The 20,480-nt window shown below is 37.7% G+C and overlaps 1 protein-coding gene across 1 annotated transcript in view; it reads left to right on the top strand.

Annotated features, from left to right (window-relative positions):
- The first annotated feature begins 2,530 nt into the window (after positions 1-2,530).
- Positions 2,531-20,480, top strand: part of FAM120B (family with sequence similarity 120B) — a 36,739-nt gene continuing 18,789 nt past the window's right edge. Inside the window, exons 1-6 of the mRNA XM_015819046.1 lie at positions 2,531-2,554; positions 7,063-8,125; positions 8,674-8,854; positions 12,257-12,352; positions 17,304-17,476; positions 19,383-19,475. Coding sequence (XP_015674532.1) covers positions 7,100-8,125; positions 8,674-8,854; positions 12,257-12,352; positions 17,304-17,476; positions 19,383-19,475 — 1,569 coding nt within the window. The 5' untranslated portion in view covers positions 2,531-2,554; positions 7,063-7,099. The remainder of the gene's footprint in view (positions 2,555-7,062; positions 8,126-8,673; positions 8,855-12,256; positions 12,353-17,303; positions 17,477-19,382; positions 19,476-20,480) is intronic.

Raw genomic sequence — 20,480 nt, 5'->3', positions numbered from 1 at the left:
AACATCTTATGCACTGAACTATTTCACTGGGAACCTTAACTACAATGTATAAGTGAGATTAAAAACATCTGTAAGCATTATTTTATTGCTTCAAATGGAAGGGTAGATAAAGTTATACATGGATAACTAATTGTTTAAGAGAAATACAATATGAAAATAGTATTTATGTCCAAAACAAAAACTATACAAAATGTAGCAAGTTACGTATGGACATCACACGCAGAGCGCTCTTGCGCTCTTGCTCTGTTTCTATAAATTACTGTAGCTGCCAGAGACTTAACTTCCACGCTGTAGAGGCATGTAACAGAGACACACGTCCTTTCTCTAAACACTACATTTTGTATTTGTCAACTGCCTTCTCGTCCGCCAGCTCTTTATGCTTTAGGGGCAAGGAGAGCGTCTAGTAGAGGATCACGTGACCGCCGCCGATCCCCTCTTCCCGGGGAAAGAACCATAGAGACTTTAAGTGTGCGCACGCTCCGTCAACAGCACTGTAAAGGGATACATTGAAAGGAAGCGTTCAGCGCAAACCCGGTATCTGGCTCTAAGTTGACGTCTTAGTATTCCGGCCTAGAGTCCCGAGAGTTAAGAGACATAAGGTAGAATTTTAAGGCTGCTGTCCTAAGAATACTTCTTCCCCACGAACAGATTTTTAAATAAAGGGTCGTGAATATGCTGTAGGGTGGAATTAAAACTCTTTTGGGAGAATCGTACACTCAAGAGTTGCCCGGGAGGCTGGTAGGACGTTGCAGCCCCCTATAAGGGCTTTGCTTAACAATCTGTCCAAGGGGAACACTGTCCTTTGCAGGGTTGTTCCCGTCCCTCCCGGCTCAGAACTAAGCCTGTTTCTTCCGGCTCGTGGAATTTGGGGCTGCTGAGACAAAGAAGAACCTAAGAGCTGATGATAATAGGGAATAGCTGGGTTCATGCAACATTGTACTTGATTGTGTTGTAAGGATCCAGTGAGTTGTGGGCAGCTAGAAAATGAACCCAGGTTCATTGAGTTAAGTATTTTGGGGTGAACCATGGAGGAGCCTCCAGCAAATGCAATGATTTATTGAAGGCAATTATAAACAATATGCATCTTGGACATTGAGATATTTTTCAAGGTGAGGAAAACGCTGCAAGGGGCAGCATGGAAGGCAGGACCTCAGATTTCAGGGATGTCCACAGGATGTGGTTGAAAACGTCAAGATGGCAGCCATAGGGTGTGATCAAAATTTTGTGTGCTTTTATATGTGATGCATGTGCAAGGCAAACCAAAATTGCCAAAGGTTCAGTGGTCATTATGCTGCATGTCTGAGTATTTACCTTTCTTGGCTGTTGTAGTAGTAGTAGTAGTAGTAGTAGTAGTAGTAGTAGTAGTAGTAGTAGTAGTAGTAATAATAATTATTATTATTATTATTATTATTATTATTATTATTAATAATAATAATAAAGTTGGAAGGGACCTTGGAGGTCATCGAGTCCAACCCCCTGCTCAGGCAGGAAACCCTACACCATTTCGGACAAATGGCTGTCCAGTCTCTTCTTAAAAACTTCCAGTGTTGAAGCATTCACCGCTTCTGGAGGCAGGTTGTTCCACTGGTTCATTGTTCTAACTGTCAGGAAGTTTGGTCATTCATGCTGTGGTCAGATGCAATCATAAATACATTTGCTCATCAGATGACATTTAAAACTTAAATACATTTCAAGTTTAATGAAGTTTGTTGGCTAGGCATCAATCAAAACCTGAAATCTTGTGTTGGCTTACTCAGTAGTAAGCATGAGAACATGTCAGACTAAACTGAGTTCTCCTTATTGTTGAGTAATATACATGAACTATTTTATTGTATGCAGATATTACAGTAAGCTATAATGTGGTGCATGAACATTATTATACACCGTAGCTCAGCCAGGCATTTATGCCCAGATATTTTCAAAAATTGTAATTAACTTCTGATTTAGCATCATGTGCCCTTGTGTCAAAAATGAAATGAAATGAAGATCGATGTTCACCAACAATGTAATGGTATATATGAAAAATATAGATCCAACTCCTGATTTCTTTATTGTATTTCCATTATGCACTGATTGAATTTTTGGTTGTCACACATTCCTGAATGTAGTAGGAACTTATATCCTATTGACATTATTTTAATCTTATTTATCTAGTTTATTTATTGGTAGAGAGGACATCATTTGTGCTTAGTAGCTAAATGTGCTGTATTACTGTGCCTTTACACTTGAAACCAGATATAGACATTCAACAAATGAACAAAACCCTTTTCATAAGTAACATTCCCACCTTTTACAATTTTTGCTTTGAGATTAAAAACCAGAAGAAAAGTAAATACCATTGAAATAAAATGTCCTTATAGAGAGCTGAAAGGAGTTGGTATTTGTTTTTAGTTTTGTTTCAAAATGCTATTTGCTTTATTTAAAGTTTTATATTTTAAATATAAAACACATGTATGAAAGACAATCAGGAACCAGAAGTCTCTAGAAATACATGCAGACTGGAGCCCTTCTCATCCTAGTAAAGGAAAGGAAATCAAAGAGGCCATTACATCTGGTTAGTACTCTATCAGGGTGTCAGAGGGTGGAAATGAAATGGCATAATATTTTCTGGGATGTCTTGTGTTCTTCAAGTAGACAGATGCTTTAGTGCAAGTGCAGAATTGTTTTTATGTGCTCCATCTCCTTCTGACTGGTTTGATGGTTCCAGTGGACTATTAGCAATATATTTCTTCTTTTGGCTTGCTTTTATCTTAGCCCAGGTGCTTTCAACGTTAATGCTACCATCAGCCAAGTAGATTTCTGACAAGTGAGTTCATTGCTGATGGGCTGCATTACATCAGTAGTTATATTGCTGTTGCTCAAGCCTAATGTTCCACTGGCAGAATTTATCTTACCATGTTTCGGTAATTCCCTTTGTATTATATTTGTGCTTCAGGACTTTCAGCTAGCTTGTTATCCATACTTTGTGCATTAATGTAGATCAATGGGTTAAACTCCTTATGTTCAATCTCCCTTTCCCTTGCACTTGTATACCCTTTGTTTCTTTGCTAAATTAACAGTTATCCAGAACAGCTTTGCTGTTGTATTTTATCTACTAGTTGCCAGTTCTTACTCACTAATGGTCTGTATAGTGCTCTTGGTTCTGTAACCTCTAACTTGGTGAAATGGTGCATGATAGGCAACAATTTCTGAACCAAGGTACCTCAAGTGGACTAACTTGCAGAATACATCCAAAATATTGGATCCATGACACCCGAGTTAATGAAATTTGGGGAAATTGTGACTACTTCAGTGCTGCTAGGCTGTTTTTCTGTGGTCACGTGATGCTCATTTTGAACATCCCATGGTGCTTCCCCAGCCACACTCACAATCTCTGGCTCCCTCCCCCACCCAGCAGCAGGCTTTTGAGAAGGACCTCTTTGTGTGCCAAATGTCTGAAGCAATTATTTCACATTCAGAGTGAGTTGTGATGACTATTGTGGAAGAGCTTTGAGTTTAGAATGAGGGGAAAACCGCCATTTTGAGTACAGGTGGTCCTTGACTTACAACTAACTGTTTGAGTTACAGCAGCACTGAAAAAAGTGACTTATAACTGGTCCTTGAATTTACAACCATCACAGCCTCTCCACGGTCAGTTGATCAAATTTCAGCCACTTTGCAATTGACATGTATTTATAATGGCTATAAGTGCCCCGGTGTCTGGTGAGTATAAGAACATAAAAATTGCCACTGCCCTTATTGGACCCCTGACCTACTTAATCCAGCAATCTGTTCTCACAATGGTCAGGCAACTTCACAGGGAAGCCCACTAGTCTCCCAGCAAATGGCCTTCAAAAGTACTGTAGTCTTGCTATCATCAAGGCTTAAGCAGTGATCCCCATTACTTTATATGAATTGGTTCATCCCTGTTTTGAAGACACCCAAGTTGGAAGCCAACACATTATCTCATAGTAAAATCCTGGTTATCACTTAGAATTAAATCTGGTTGTCTATCTTGGACAGATTGTAAGAAAAACTCCTTATTCTGATATTTTCACATAAAGAACCAGCTATAAATTAAGACTCTTGTGACACAGACTAAGTTCATAAATAGTGTTCAGATTAAAGAACAGAATATTGTGTTCCCAAGAATATATTAGAAAGCAACCATCAGCAGCTTCATGTTGTTTCTAGACCGATTGAAACATTTATTTTTGCACTATAGTAAAAAGGAATGTGAAAGTAGCACATAAGAGGTAGAAATGATTAAAGAAAACCTAGAGGCATCTTTTAAAGTTGCAGGTTAAAAATCCACAGTTACCTTCATGAATAGAAGACACTGAATATAACACTTCCGAAGTAGTTTGTACAGTAATGAAAATGTGAGAAATCAGCAGTGTGAAAGAATGATGTGGCACTAATTAAGTGCTGCTAATTTCTACTCTGTATTAGAAATGAGGAGACTTTATTTTCAGTAGTATAAAAGAAAGAAGTTGTTGTTTTTTGTACCAGAATTATAAGGCTTGCTTTTGGTTAAAAAAATAATAAAGACTTAAATATATTTTTAATTTGAAATTTAATTTTTTCTCATTGTACATGCTATGAAAACTTTTCTGTTTTTGCATTGTTTGTCTGCGTTAACACTAGACCAACAATCGAGAAGTAAATAATACCCCAATCAAGGAAATGCCAGCACAAATAAGCTAATAGTAAACAACAGCCTAATCAAGGAACCCCTCCTACCAATATTGACAGGGCAAGCCACCCGTATATAAAATTAAGACCAAACCACACTTCTATCTGGCACTGATGATGTTACCCAGTTTGGTAATGAAATGTCTTCAAGAAGACCACCAAGCTTAGAGAGCACCAAGAACCCCACAGTTCAACCTGAGCTAGAAATATTGTCTTCTATCAATAATGCATTATATTTATATTTGTACAAATGGCAAATTGCCAGCAAGGTCCAGTGCTCTTCAACATCTTCATCAATTATTTGGATGAGGGGATAGATGTGGAACTCATCAAATTTGCAGACGACACTAAGCTGGCAGGAATAGCCAACACTCCAGGCTTAAGATACAGAAGGATCTTGACAGACTTGAACATTGGGCTCTATCTAACAAGGCTGTCAATTTTGTCATCTCTGCCAATTCCATTGGGTTCACTATTCATTCCTCTTCTGCCGTGCTTTTTTTGTAAAAAATTAAAAAGTGCCGGAACTCATGCACAGCTCCGGCTCCAGTCGAACGCTCTTTACAGAGCGGGATGGGGGGAGAAGAAACCGTTTTAGGGAGTTTCCGAGGCGCAGATCATTCACCTGGAAAAGGTCTGTCTCCTTTCTGCTGCGATTCCTGCCGCCGCTCCAATCTGAGGCCAGGGGACGCATCAAGACCTCTGGAGCCCAGATCTATGGCCACAGAGTGATTTTGCAGTCCCCCAGCGGCCTGATCTGGGCTTCGGTGGCTTGAAAAAGGCCTCCGGAGCCCGGATCGGGCCGCTGGGGAGGCACAAAATCATTTTGCGGCCTTAGATCTGGGCTCTGGAGGTCTTTTTCAGGCCTCCAGAGCCCCGATCGGGCCGCTGGGGGGCTGCAAAATTGCTCCACAGCCATTGATTCCCCTGGCCTCAGATCATAGCAACAGCAAGAACCGTGGCAGAGAGGAGCTACAGACCTTTTCCAGGTGAGTCCCGCAAGGCAGGAAGGGAGGGGGAAGCATGAGAGCATTAGGGGATTAACTGTATTCGCACTGGCAGCTTAGAAGGAACCGGTTCTTCCGTTCAAAAAAAGGTGCCGGAATGCTGTTCCATGCGCTCTATGACAAAAAAAGCACTGCTCCTTTGTAGGTATTTATAAGTTCTTCCATCTTTGAGCATATTAAAGTCCCACTGCCATTATCATATATAAAAACAAAGTTCCCATAGAATGTTACTATTTATTTGTCCATGAAGCCCCAAGGAAAAGCTTCTGGTTTGTATTTTACATTCACTTTTAAAATCTTCTGCATCAAAATACATATTTGATCTTGTCATTTTCTAGCTTTGTTACATGTCCACCAAAGGTGAAAAATTGTTCCCTCAGTTTGATTACAATTCCAATAAATATTTGAAATTCCCTTATGCATTCTTGATAATTTATACAGTACCAACGAACATCATTTTATAAACATTCTCTGTAAGATTATAGTTCAATCTAAATTTCAATCCATTCTTGCCCATACTGTCCCATTGATCCAACAGTCTATAACTTGTTTATCTTCTGTATGATTTTCAATAACTTTATACATACTAACAATAATATGGTCATCATCTGTACAGAGTTCTACATCAAATTCAGTTTTATCGTTTTCAAATCGTAATTCTTTTTATCCAACTTTCCATTAGCTGAGCACAGGGAAACCAATGGCAAATAAAACTTAACTCCAAGTTTTCTCTTATTTTTAAATTAAATTCTTCTTTACAAAGTTTAGCAATTCAGCATAGGTTAACCAATTTTGCTTAACTATCATTACCTTTCTATAAAAAGCTTCTTGGGGTGACAACCATAAAGGCATTTTAGGAGACAATTTTGCCTTATATGACATGTCTAACATTATTTTTAAAGTTCACATTTACTTTGACTTTATCATACCCTTGAAAGCATTCCTCAACATTTTTCAAAAACAGCAGGGCTTTTTTTGTCATAGAACGCCCAGAACGGAGTTCCGGCATCTTTTTTGGATGGAACCTTGTAGGGTAGGCAAGGCCGGTTGTATGACATGTGTGAGTTCCGGCACCTTTTTTTTTTTTCAAAAAAAGCACTGAAAAACAGTATATACTTCCCAAAATTAAACATATTTCTCAAAATGTAAAGACTCTTTGATCTTTTATGTGGTACTGTGAATAAAAATATTATCTGAAGATTTGTGAAAATCATTTGTATGTTAAAGAGTGAAAAATAATGCTGAGCTCGTCATTTTCAGCTTAATAGAACACTTCTTTAAAATCCTATCATCTTATCTCTCCTTAGGATGAAATTGAAATGGATAAAAATTGCACTTAGTAAACAACTATAACAACTATTCTCTTCTTTCTCTTTTTTAGCTGGTGGAAGAAAAAGAGTTTTCCATGCAATACAAGTATGGGTGTTAAAGGCTTGTATTCGTTTGTGGTCACTGCCTGTCCGGATGGATGCCTAGTGATAAATCTGAAAGAAGTGGCTGAAAACCATTGTAGGACTTATCCTGGATCTGTTCCTGTTCTTGTAGTAGATGCTATGTCTTGTCTTCGACAATGGTATACACCAGAATCTTGGGTCTGTGGGGGCCAATGGCGTGAATATCTTTCCAATTTGGATAGTTTTGTAAATCGCTTTACAACTGCTGGTATCAAACTAGTATTCTGTTTTGATGGCCTTGTAGAGCAAAAAAAGCGAAATGAATGGATCAAACGAAGACTGAGAAATAACAAAGAAATAGCTAAGATCTTTGAGTTCATCAAAGCTAATAAGCAACAACCTGGAAGAGGAATGTTCTTTATACCATCTGGGCTGGCCACATTTACACGTTTTGCCTTGAAAATTCTTGGTCAGGAGACGATATGTTCATTGCAAGAAGCAGACTATGAAATAGCAACTTATGCACAAAAGAACAATTGCATGGGAATTCTTGGAGAAGACACAGATTACCTGATTTATGATACCGTTCCTTATTTTTCCATTAGTAAGCTACACTTGGATTCACTGGAAACAGTAATGTACTCAAGACAAAATCTCTGCCATTGGCTTGGTCTCAGTGTCCCAGACCTTCCCCTTTTTGCTTGTCTCCTTGGCACAGACACTGTCCCAGAAAGAGCTATGGAAACTTTTCGGAATCAATGTTTATCTTCTCATCAGGCAAAAAGGCAAAGCTGTGACAAGAAAAGAGATATTATTCTTGCTGTGGCAAATTATATTTCAGCTATTCCACATGTCTATGAGAGTTTGATGGATCTGGAAAAAATGCTGCCTTTGGGATCAGACAAATTAATATTGCGCAAAGGAATAGAATCTTATCTGTTGCCTGGACAGCATTCTCCGTGGCTTCCTTGTGACTTTACATCTACATTACATTTAGCAGCAGAGCAGAAGAAAGATTTCCCTATTTGTTTAGATCAAGAGATCTTTCAGGTAATTCCTTACCTAGGTTATCTGAATTCAGGCAATCACAAAGAGCTGGTTCTTTGCCTACACAGATGGATATTTTATCTACCACGTTGACTATTAATACTTCTATATGTTGTATAGGATAATCTGTTCTCCTTTTGCATTAAATCCCCATTAGTCTCCCGATGATATACAACTCAGTCCACTTATGGCCCTTAGGTTCATTTTTATGGCCTTTGTGGAACAGTTCAATTGTGTTGAAGGTGACACAAGAGGCTATTTTGGATGGTATGCTTTTTTTTTTTTTGCAAACGTCAATGAAACAAACACTAACATAAATACAGAAAATAAATGCTAGGTTTAGTCCACCTGCTTTATCTTAGTCTTCCATAACAAAAGGGCTGAAAATTTCATTCCCTCTAGATGTCACATCACTTCTAGGGTCTCTGTGGCACTCATAAACTGGAAAAAAAAGAAAAAGAATTAAAAGCGTGTTCTGAAGTCCATCTCAGTCTTAAGCGTAAAATGACAACAGCAAAAGCAAATGTTTCTTTTTATTCTGCTTGTGACAGATAGCTAAAGAACAACACATGCGAGCCGAAAATCATATGATATACAATATCCTAAGCTGTGCAGAAATTGAGTGCAGCAACACGTTGGAAGATGAATATGATACATCACTTCCTGGACAGGCACTTATCTACTGCCCTGCTCGCCAGCACATCTATTCTATCCTGCTGGAATCTGCAAAAGGTAAAAGGTGCAACAGAAATGTACTATTGAATCCTTGAAGCTGGGAGTAGTGAACTACAATTAGGTCACATCCTTATGCACAAGTTTTGAAAAAGTTATTTGTGCAGTTTCTAAATGCAAGGCTCACTTAAATACAAGATTTAGTCCTTGATACTGTAGGCAAGCCACATGTAATTAGTTAGAAGAAGACCATTGGAAATAATTGAAGGAAATGGTGTGCACTTGAAGGCTGGTGCATTTTTGAACCTTTTAAGGAGATCTTGTAAAACCCTCCATAATCAAATACTTATGAAAGCTGTTAATAATTAGCAAGCAGAGCAAAACAGTGTAGCCTAGTACAACAGAGTTTTTAAAATGTTTCTTTAACAAAAATGTGTACTTTCCTCCAGAGTGTTGAAATAATAATCCTAAATGAGATTGGAAAGTTGTCCTTAAGATATTAACTCTTTTTTTTTTTCAAAATTATCTTTAGAATAATAATGAAGGAAAACAAATTTTAGTAGAAATTTAACAGAAACAAATAGTGCAACGTAAGGTGAAGCAATTCTGCAAATGGATTGCACAGTTATATTAGTTAGCACAAAACCTGGGATGAAACAGAAACAATATGATTTTTTAATTTTTGGAAACATACATTTTTATTCCAGGTATATGGAACACAGCTATATTGATCTTTGATAGATTAATTTTCAAATAGATACCTCTCACTCAGTTTGCCAGCTAACGTGGTATTATCTGCTACAAAATACTTGTACTTTCATGTTCCCAGCCAAACACCTCCACAAATAATTCTTTGTGAATGTACTGTATTCATAAATGCATTAAAGAGCCAAGGGAATACCCTTTGACTTACTTCCAGCTGAGTACTGAACCATTCACTAATTATTCTATTCTCCGGCATACTTTAGTTCCATCATATGCCATTCTCACAACATTGATCAAGCAATCATCAACCCTGTAATCATGCCAAATGTTTCAGAATTTAGAATAGAATAAAGCTGGAAGGGACCTTGGGGGTCTTCTAGTCCAGCCTCCTGCTTAAGCAGGAGATCCTATACCATTCCAGACAAGTGGCTGTCCAGTCTCTTCTTAAAAACCTTTAATTTAAATTTTATTTAAATTTTATTTAAACGTATTTGTTTTATTACTTTCTCTAAACATATATGCAATGCATTTCTCACATTCATACTTTTTCCCATTACACACTTGTGTCCAAAAACATGGCCTGCATACCCTTGCTGGGTGTAAGATTTTTTTTTGCATACCTCCGAGACCGCCTTCTGCCGCAGATTCCTTCCCACAGACCGGTACGCTCCCACAGAGTGGGTCTCCTCAGGGTGCCGTCGGCCAAGCAGTGTCGGCTGGCGACCCCCAGGGGGAGGGCCTTCTCTGTGGGTGCCCCTACCCTCTGGAATGAACTACCCCCCCGAGATCCGGATAATTCCGGATCTCCTTACCTTCCGTCGCGCCCTCAAGACATGGCTCTTTCAGCAAGCGGACCTGACCTAGGGTGGATTTTATATTGGGTTTTAAATATTCGGAAGACGCAACATTAAAATTCGGTTTAATTCGGTTTTAAGGGGGGGATTGTATATACGTTCTGGTTTTAAATATGTTGTGCGCCGCCCTGAGTCCCTGTTGGGAGAAGGGCGGCATATAAATTAAATTAAATAAATAAATTAAATAAATAAATGTTACACGTTTTGCTCACTTATTTATTCTGTTATTTCAATCAGATTTCTGCTCAATATATTCCCAGTTACAATTGAAAAACTGACCCCCTTTCCGTTTTGTATTACTTTCTCCTTTGTGTACAGCATTGTTCCCATCATGAGGTACAAATGCAGCTTTCCCACACACGTTAAACAAGCTACCCAACCACTCTGTTAGAAACCACATTCAGATTTTAACATTTTTCCAGCTGCATCTCTACAGATGCAGCCTTAACATTTGTCAACATTTTCATAGCATAGGTTTTTTTCCCTCTTGGACACTAACTTTTATGTTTTTTTGTTCCATTTCTGCATTTTTGATAAAATGCTATAATTTTGTTTCTGTACAATACATCATTCCTTCCTTCAGTTTCATATAATTTTATTACTTTTATTTTTAATTCCATTCCATTCTGGCAATGTCTCAAGAGTAACACGAATGTTAGAAGGCTTATCATCTTTGGCTAAGAAGTGGTTTGTTACCAATGGTTTCCATATACCACGTAGCCTTTATCATGAATGGAATATCCCTCATGGAATATTAAAAAGGGAAGGAGAGGTTCTAAGGCTCCAGCATGCTCTGAAGTTAAACTTTGTTTGGGGGAAACCCCAATAGTCCCTCAGTTGGCAACAGTTTTGAAATGCTGCATGCGTGAATAATCATATCTTCGATACAAGCTGTAGACTTCAGCAGCTAATAACATCCATGTGAAGATTTGATTGCATCCTTCAAAAGCACATGGCACTTTTTTTTAAGGACAATTTCACAGTTCCTTTGTTCCTGATGTAGGACTAGGGTGAGCATTTTATACTCAGGACAGCATGCAGCCCACTGAATCTTCTTTTCTGTCCATTTGGATCGTGACAGCTCAAAACCGATGGTAATTTTGCACGATTTTGATGTGGGGTAACACAAAAACTCTTGACATGCTGAATTCAAATAGGCACTGTGCAGATTTTTTTTCCTGTTTTGAGGAATATCTGTTTTGCAAGGGGCCCTATCTGAAATTTACTTGGCAGATGGGACCTGAAATCTGCAAAGTCACATGCCCTATTTCCTGACCCTCCTGGATGATCAAGAGGGATACCACATTCAGTGGTACTGAAAATTGCAGAACAATCAAAGAGATTTAGTTTTAATCATTGCGAAATCCATGTTGATTATGGCAATATACAATACTAATAATAAGCAATCTCAATACATCACCTACTGTATTTTGAAAAGACAGAATGCAGCAGTTTGCTTCCTTAAGGACTGCTTGGATTCTTCCCAGGTTAACAGACCAATACTGGCTCCTGAAATATGGAATACTGTGTTCCTCCCTTGGATAGGTGCAGACAGAGTCCAGGGGAGGTGTGAAGGCCCTTTTAGTGATGTTGTTACCATAAATGTTTCCAAAGTTTTCAGTGCATTTTTTATTTATTTTTCTCCATTTTGGTGTTTGGATTTTTAGGGGAAGCAGGTACATTAAGATTACGATAAAGGAAGGTGTGATGGCAAAAGTTCTGGGAATCTCGGCTTTAAATGTACTATTCTGGAAAAAAATGTATAAGGTCCATTGGGGTTTAATCTATTCTAAGTTGATATGAGAATTGAGTCTAAATCATCATACCCTTCTGTTTAAAGGTTTACAAATAGTACAATGTCTGTTCTCATCTAAACTCATTGAACCAATTCTTTATTCTTTAGATGCCAGGGGAGCTTACCCTGTGGTCAAGGAGTGGTTTGTCTATGCTGGAAATTCCCTGCAGCAGCCAGACCTAGTGCAACCCAAACAACTTCCAGGTAGAACAAGATTTCCTTCTGTGTTAAAATGTGAACTAAATATAAAATGTGTGTTGAAAAATATCCTATCAGACGTTGTAGTTTTGAGAATCAGGCATTTCTGAGAAGTCAAGTTACATATTTGTTTTAATTGTAGTGTATGCTAAGAAGATGTTGTAAGTCTCAGAAAAGCTTGTGACCTCTAAACATACAATAATAATACAAAAACATACAATAATACAAGAAGGATGTTGAGTCTTTGGAAAGAATTCAGAGAAGAGCAACAAAAATGATTAGGGGCGTAGAAGCTAAAACATATGAAGAACTGGAGATACCTAGTCTAGTGAAAAGAAGACCAGGGGTGACATGATAGCAGTCTTCCAGGGCTGCCATAAGGAAGAGGGGCCAACTTATTTACCAAAGCACCTGTAGGCAGGATAAGAAACAATGCATGGAAACTAACCAAGGAGACAAGCAACCTAGAACTAAGGAGAAAATTCCTAACCATGACAACACTTAATCAATGGAGCAAATTGCCTTTGGAAGTTGTGGGTGCCCCATCACTGGAGGCTTTTAAGAAGAGACTGGACAAGCATTTATCAAAAATAGTAAGGATCTCCTACGAGAGCAGGGAGTTGGATTAGATGACCTCCAAGGTCTCTTCCAACTTTGTTACTGTTACATAATAAACATCAGTAAAATTCCATATATCAAGAACCAAAAGAACAACTCTATAATAATTTTTTAAAAAAATCAAACAGCACTGTTTTTAAGTAAAACATAAGGGGAGGAAGCAAGAGTCAATTATCATATGTAAATAGATTAAAATATTTATCGTTATCCTATTTTAAAGTGAGAAGAGTCAGCTTTTTCTTAAATTTCTTGATATTTTTTTTAAAAAGTCGGGCTGGATGAACTCTTAATTCTAATTCTCATTTTTGTTCTCAATACTCTGCCTGAGTAATATGCCTTGAAATTAAGAAATCTTAAAAACTGAGCCTGTTTCTCTTGTTGGGCCAGCTACAAATACCCGGACTGCTGAGGAATGGACTATTCTTTGGGTGGGAGTGAGTCAATTTCAATTAGGGCAGACAATATCTGCCCTAAATCTAGAGAGAGGATTGAACATGGTGAAAAATGGGATAGCTTTTTTTTAAAATGCTTTTTATTTGCAGGCAGCACGTAGCATTTGGAAAGAATTTTATACTCTGCTATTTTTTCCTTCTATGGCTGCAACAACACCAAGCATGAGAAATTTCAATAAAACATTCCCTGAAAAGGAGGATTTATAGTACAGGTTGCCTCTGAGCAGTGTTTGCTATTTCCGTGTTCTTTTTCAGACTAGTCCAGAAGAGTTCCAGTTCATTTTTAGTACAATATTCCAAAGCAAGTATTTTTTTCTAAAAAGTGAGCCGTCTAATTTTGTATGCCTGAAATTTTCTCATGCTCTTTTTTTTCTGCAGGATGAAACTATAACTCACCAAATAAGGAGTTTAGCACTGGACACTTTAAATTAAATAAAATGCTTTACTACTGCATTTCAGTTGAAGTCAATGAAGGAAAACAAATTTAAGTTCACATTTGTTTAAACAGTATTTTTTGGAATCAACACACATACATGTAGTTGCACGCAGGACAAAACAAAACTAGTTCAAATCATGTTCCATTAAACTTTGTTGCTATTTAACAACGATTAAACTCACAACCTCATGCTAATCATAGTTTGCTTAATAAATGTCTATTTAATAAGACAACATTTTTGGCTTCCAGAAAATAATAATCCATAGCAAGAAAACCATATTGTGACTGGTCCAATCCAATCCAGCCTTTACTAATTTACTGAGTTGTAATTAAATTGGTAGACCTAATGATTTTTTTTCTGATTTTTTTAAATTTGATTTAGTAGAAAAAAAAACTTTTGTACTACGTATATTTGCATGAGGTATTGACAGATGCTAATTCTCAAGGGACATGTTTCTTCAATCTAAGACCAATGTCAATAGCAGCATTCCATATCAACTGTATATCTATATCTTACATACCGGTAATTCTTTGGTGAGAGCACATTAAGATGCTTGCAAGGAAGATTGCCAAGCAGCTGTGTAGCAACCTACAAGGAAATGAGCATCATTTGAGGGTTCTACAATCTATTTTTTTCCCCGCTAAAATCCTGGACAGAATCAGATAGAAAATTGTGAGCCAGGACTCTAAGGCATTTATTAGCCTTCATGAAAAATCAATATGCTCTTTCTCCTTCGCCTAAAGTTCACATTCTAAAATTTGAACGTCTGATCTTGACTTCTCTGAATAAAAAGACCGATAAGCTTTATTTGGTTCTAAAAAGTAGAGACCCCAGTAACTGTCTAGCCCAGCATTCAAACACTAATATGATACTCCTGAAAAGGCCCAGTTCTTAATAGCCACTTGCCTCATCAGATTTGTCAGCGGTATCTGGAAAAGGACTTCTGAAGAGTTTGTGTTGGTATACATGGGACAAAATCTTTTTTCAGATAATCATACCTCAGGCTGTTCAGGGATGTAAAGATTTGAGATTTTATATAATATTTTAGTGGGACTTATTCCTCAATAGCCTAGATTGCAATATTAAATATATTTATTAGGAAGAAAGCCCTGTGGAATTCAGTAAGGCTTTTGCACGAACACATTTAAGATTGCCTCCTAAAATATTTATGTTATTGCCACCATTATTAGTGTCAGAGGTTACCTGAAGACTGTCACATTAGCTCTTAATGATGAACTCCTTTTTCTGTTTTATTACTTTTTGCTCATGTCTTATTTTGTTAATTAAAAGTATTCCTGAATTGCTTCTCAGTTCAAAGGCCCCTGCAGAAATTTGCCCATATGATCTTTGTTCTTTTAGAAAAGAAAAGAAAAATTCTAGCAATATATATAAAGAGTGAAAGACAGAAAAAACAGAAATGTCTTTAATTGTGGGATATTTAGATATTCTTGCAATAATACTCCTGAACTCCATACAGCTTTGGGTGGGAAAGTACACATTTTCTTTAAACCTGGGGCCTTATACTTAAGAAAATTCACACTTGGAAAGAAACTAGTCTTAAGGGTGAAGAACAAAATATTTATTTTCTGTTTTGGATCTTCAGAAAAAAATACCATTTGGTTAAGTGAGTTTTGTTTGCTAAATAAACAGGCTCTTTTTTCACTCAGTTATATCTTAACACTGCAATCATTTATAGCAGCCAAGTAGTTTATTCAGAGGAATGCAACTTCTGTTTGTAACAATAAAGAAAAAAGAAAAAAGATAAGCTACCAAATGTAGCTTGGACAATTGGGTCTTAAAATGGTTTATCTGAAATACAGAATTAAAATACTGTCTGGCAAGAAATTATTCACTTACTAGATGTCAAATTTTAATTTCATATTCATCAGTATTTTGGCAGTTAAAATGATAAACAGTAACATTTGAAACTTTGTTTTGGGGAGGCAGTATCTCATTATAAGAGATATAAAATGCAGTATAATATAAGAGACTTAAAAGTGTTCTTGTTAAATATATAATAGCTTCATGGAGGTACTCTGGTTTTGCATTCTCTAATTATCCCTTAGGTAATAGAGTTAATAAGGCATTGTGTCTTTATTTTGAGACTATTTCCAAAATGCAGATTAAATCCTCTTGTAAAATAGATACTGTTATAAAGGACAAATGGTGCAATCTTAAAGCTTAGACAGGTACACATGTGAACATGTGGTTTGCTATTTTATAAAAAAGCAGGATGCCCTCTCCCATTCTTTAATACTCCGTGATCAGCCACTTTTGAAATGAATGAGAAAATATATGCACTGCAGAGTGCCCACATTTCTTTTGACTGTATCAAAAGCCATTGAGTGGGATGCAGCAGGGAACCTCAGTTGCAGTTTACAAATGCATGTTATGATCACCCTGTATCAGCAGAATGCCACATTTGACAGTTTATTCGCTTTTCTGACCCCTTCCATGCTAGAGGAATAAAGCCACATTGGGGTGAGGCAGAGGGGTGGAACCAGTTGGTAGATGCTATAAAGATCTGTAAGATTCTCTCTTTCAAGGAAGAAGACTATCAATTAGCCGCATGTTTGAAATTGTAACTGTATGCAAAATACAAAGATGATTGTCATGGAGGGGACGTGTGTGGTGAAGAAAAATGAAAGGTTAAAATGGATCCTTCCGAGGTCATTTCATAAATGATTGGGTTCCAGATCAAAATACTATGAGAAAAGGCAAAGTGGCTCCCCCTCTGCCAAGTATTTGTTACATTTTCAGTGGAGTTATGTTATTTACATATGGCAACAAATTTATTTGGGGAATTGTGCAAATTATTTCAGCTTCATAATCCTCTGCCCTCTAACATGCAGCCTCATAGCACCAGTGCAGCAATTCACAAAGAACCAGAGCAGGTGTTCTGATCTCAGTACAGGTGAGTCCTCAACGTACAGCCACAATTGAGCCCAAATTTTTTGTTGCTAAATGAGACATTTGAGAGAATTTTACCCCATCTTATGACCTTTCTTGCCGCAGTTGTTAAGTGAATCACTGCAGTTGTTAAATTAGTAACACGGTTGTTAAGTGAACCTGGCTTTCCCATTGACTTTGCTTGTCAGAAGGTTGCAAAAGGTGAACACGTGACACCCCCCCGGGGCACTGCGAGCATCATAAATGCGAGTCAGTTCCCAAGTGTTTGAATTTTACTCATGTGGCCATGGGGGAATGCTGCAATGGTTGTAAGTGTGAGAAACAATCATAACTCACTTTTTTCAGTGCCGTTGTAACTTGGAATAGTCACTAAATGAACTGTTGTAAGTTGAGGACTACCTGTCACAGCTCCCTTCTCTGATACTCTTAGTAGCTCATTACAGTTATTGCAAGCTTGAGGTTTCTCATTGAAATGCCATGGCCTTACTTTCCATAGCTTGCTTCTGTGATGGTGACCCCTGTAATGGATTTCTTTCCCAGATGGCACTCCTAATTTGAGAACACTCTGGCTCAACAGGAGTGCTGAGGCTGAGAAGCAACGTCTTTGGACCTTTCTGGCATGCTTTCAACTTCAAGATGCAGCAGAGGAACTCCAGGCTCTGGAAATTCCCTTCTTCGTTATCTGTTCCTTGTTACTCTACCTTGTTTTGCAAGTAAAGAAAATCCTAGCTCTTCCTTCCACATTCAACCTATTTTTCTATGCACTCTAGAATAAGTAAATTGCAAATTAAATTACTTGATGTCTTGAATTGGGTCTGTCTCTAACCATAAACTGAATTATGGAAGAGGACATGTAATGGGATTTCCCTATCTTGAAATTATGGCTTCCACCCTTTACCCCTGTGGAAGGTTGTGCAATGTAAGATTATGGTTATGATAAGCATTTTTCCTGAAAGATATCACCACCCCTTTTTAATATGGCTGTCATGTGTCTGGTTAACAAAACACTTCAAAGAACTTTCAGGCATTTTTTTAACCTAAAAAACTTTTATTAGTATTACAGAGTGTCAGCACAACATGGTGGATGCTAAGATCTGAATTTCCCTTCCTTTGCTCATAACATTCCAGGCATTTCCCCTCCCCTATTTTGGGGTCATGATTCACATCTTCCAATTAACTTGGAGGGCAAAGATTCACTTCCTCCCGGGCTTTCCTTATATTCTCCTCCCCTTTCCCTGTCACCTGATTTAACTCTAAAAATACCAGACAGTTCTGCATATATTGTCAAAGCAAGAATATTCAATATTAGCAGCATTGACATTGGCTTCTAGTTATGTAAAATCCACCTCACATCTGTGGAGCCCAGAATGGGGTTGGAATAATGGAGATGGTTTATAAAAAGAAAATCTATTGGAAAAAATAGGCTGTAAGGATTTTGTTAAGGGGTTCCATTATTATTTCAGCAACTAGAGCAGGGGTAGGCAACCTTGGCTCTTTTATGACTCGTGGACTTCAACTCCCAGAATTCCTGAGCCAGCATGGCTGGCTCAGGAATTCTGGGACTTGAAGTCCACGAGTCTTAAAAGAGCCAAGATTGCCTACCCCTGAACTAGAGCATTGGCAGACAAATACAAGTCTGAATACAAATAGTCCTTGGAGTTTACATACATGAAATCCATTGAAGGGATAGTGAAATAAATGTTGAAAATGTAAGCTCTGCCTGTTTACAGATTATTTGATATTTATTTGCCATACTGCTGGGTCACAATGCTCACCATGTAATTGTATTTTATCATGTGTTTTTATTCAGAATAATAATAATTCATTAAATTTACATGCTGCCCAACTTTCCATTGATAGTCCTCACTGGATGCTGTATCCAGAGCTGTGAATCCCAGAATTCCTACCCATCCTGATCTTCATACTTGCTAGTTGGGAATTCTGCAAATTGCAGTTCCAGCGCATCTGAAGAATACCAGACTGGGGAAAGTGAAATTATAGTTCAAGGCTCTCGCAATTCACATATTACCAAATTGTAAATTCCCATTGTAAGCTAACTAAAGAAAATTGCCGTGACTTGGATCTTTATTCTTGCCTTGGTAGCAAACATTCAGATCAGATTGCTTTCACTCCATCACCCTTCTGTCATGTGTCTATTAATTTAGTCAAGACATTAAGGAAGTTATTTTTTTTAAAAGGTAACTCCGTTTTTTAATGTTGCATAAAATAACAAAGACCAAACCAACCTTTTTTTTTTCAAAATAAAATTAAAATTGAGCAAAAATAGCATTGCTAAAGTTCTTAATGTTGGATTGTACTTCTCCTGATTTACAGCCAAAGTGGTGTGTGTACAGGTATGGATGTGTGTTTATACATATACTACACATCTTTAAAGTTTACTATGACTGTAGGGAAAAATGAAAGCACGTACAGCAGAGTATAGCAACTATAGTTGTGAAGAATTCTGAGGCAGATTCAGCTATTAAAATCAGCATGTACAAATTAAGATAAGGTATAAGACTGACATTCCCTTGGAAAGGAATGCAGATAATGAACAAAGCTTGAATTTTTCTGCTTATAAGCTAAGCTTCTATCTTAAAACTTTGTCTCTTGGGACAGGTGGACAGCCTCTCTTTAGAAGATCTGAATGCATTTATGGCTCAGGCTCTGTGCCTCCAGGAGAAATCAGCTGCTCAGCTTGCCGACCTGCAGGTATAGACTCGACACAACCCTTAATGTAATACTCGCGATATCCCTAAGGTGAACATTGCATGGCGTTCTCTTGACTTAACTCAGATATGCAGGAGATTAAATTTGGGGGTCAGGAGGTCTCTTGTCTCTCCTGCTTTGTTTTGCTGATGAACTATTTATCTGAAATTCTTAACTTCATTTTGACCTGGCTAAAACTTTAGAAAGATCCGCCATATTGGAACCCTTGCTTCTCAATGACTGTGACCCAGAGGGTGTAGTTGGAAAGTAATTCAGACTCTCATTTCTCCATTATCTGTCAGTACTTGTTTGTACAGGTAGTCCTCAACCTATGACCACAATTGAGCCCAACATTTTTGGTGCTAAGTGAGACATTTGTTAGGTTTTGCCCCATTTTACAACTTTTCTTGCCACCACGGTGGTTAAGTGAATCGCTGCAGTTGTTAAGTCAGTAGTACGGTTGTTAAGTGAATCTGGCTTTCCCATTGATTTTGCTTGTCAGAAGGTCACAAAAGGGGGGATCACATGACCCTGGGACACAGCAACCATCATAAATATGAATCAGTTGCCAAGCGTCTGAATAGTGATCACATGACCATGGGGACGCTGCAACGGTCGTAAGTATGAAAAACAGTCATAAGTCACTTTTTTCAGTGCTGTTATAACTTGGAACAGTTATGAAATGAACTGTTGTAAGTCGAGGACTATCTGTATACCATTTTTTGAACAAATCAGAAGTATCAAACCATAGAAAGGTCAAGTACTTTCACTTGCATTTTGATAAGAGCAACTTCTTCCAAATTTTCATCATCCTCTTAAGATAGGTTTCTTAATTCTTCTAGGTACATTGGATCTTGGTTCCCATTTACCTGCACAGGGTTCTCAAATGGCATGGCCATTGGTTGACAATCATTAAGACTTCCCAGGGCATTTCAAACTTTTCACATACATACATCATCCCAATATTTTTACATTTTATTAAGGAGAAATTAAGCTTAAATGAGAATT

This window comes from Protobothrops mucrosquamatus, unplaced genomic scaffold (assembly GCF_001527695.2).
Source record: "Protobothrops mucrosquamatus isolate PMUCROS unplaced genomic scaffold, P.Mucros_1.0 scaffold853, whole genome shotgun sequence".
Taxonomy (NCBI): Eukaryota; Metazoa; Chordata; class Lepidosauria; order Squamata; family Viperidae; genus Protobothrops; species Protobothrops mucrosquamatus.
The sequence above is the reverse complement of the archived record's forward strand: the minus strand, read 5'-3'. Positions and strand labels throughout refer to the sequence as shown.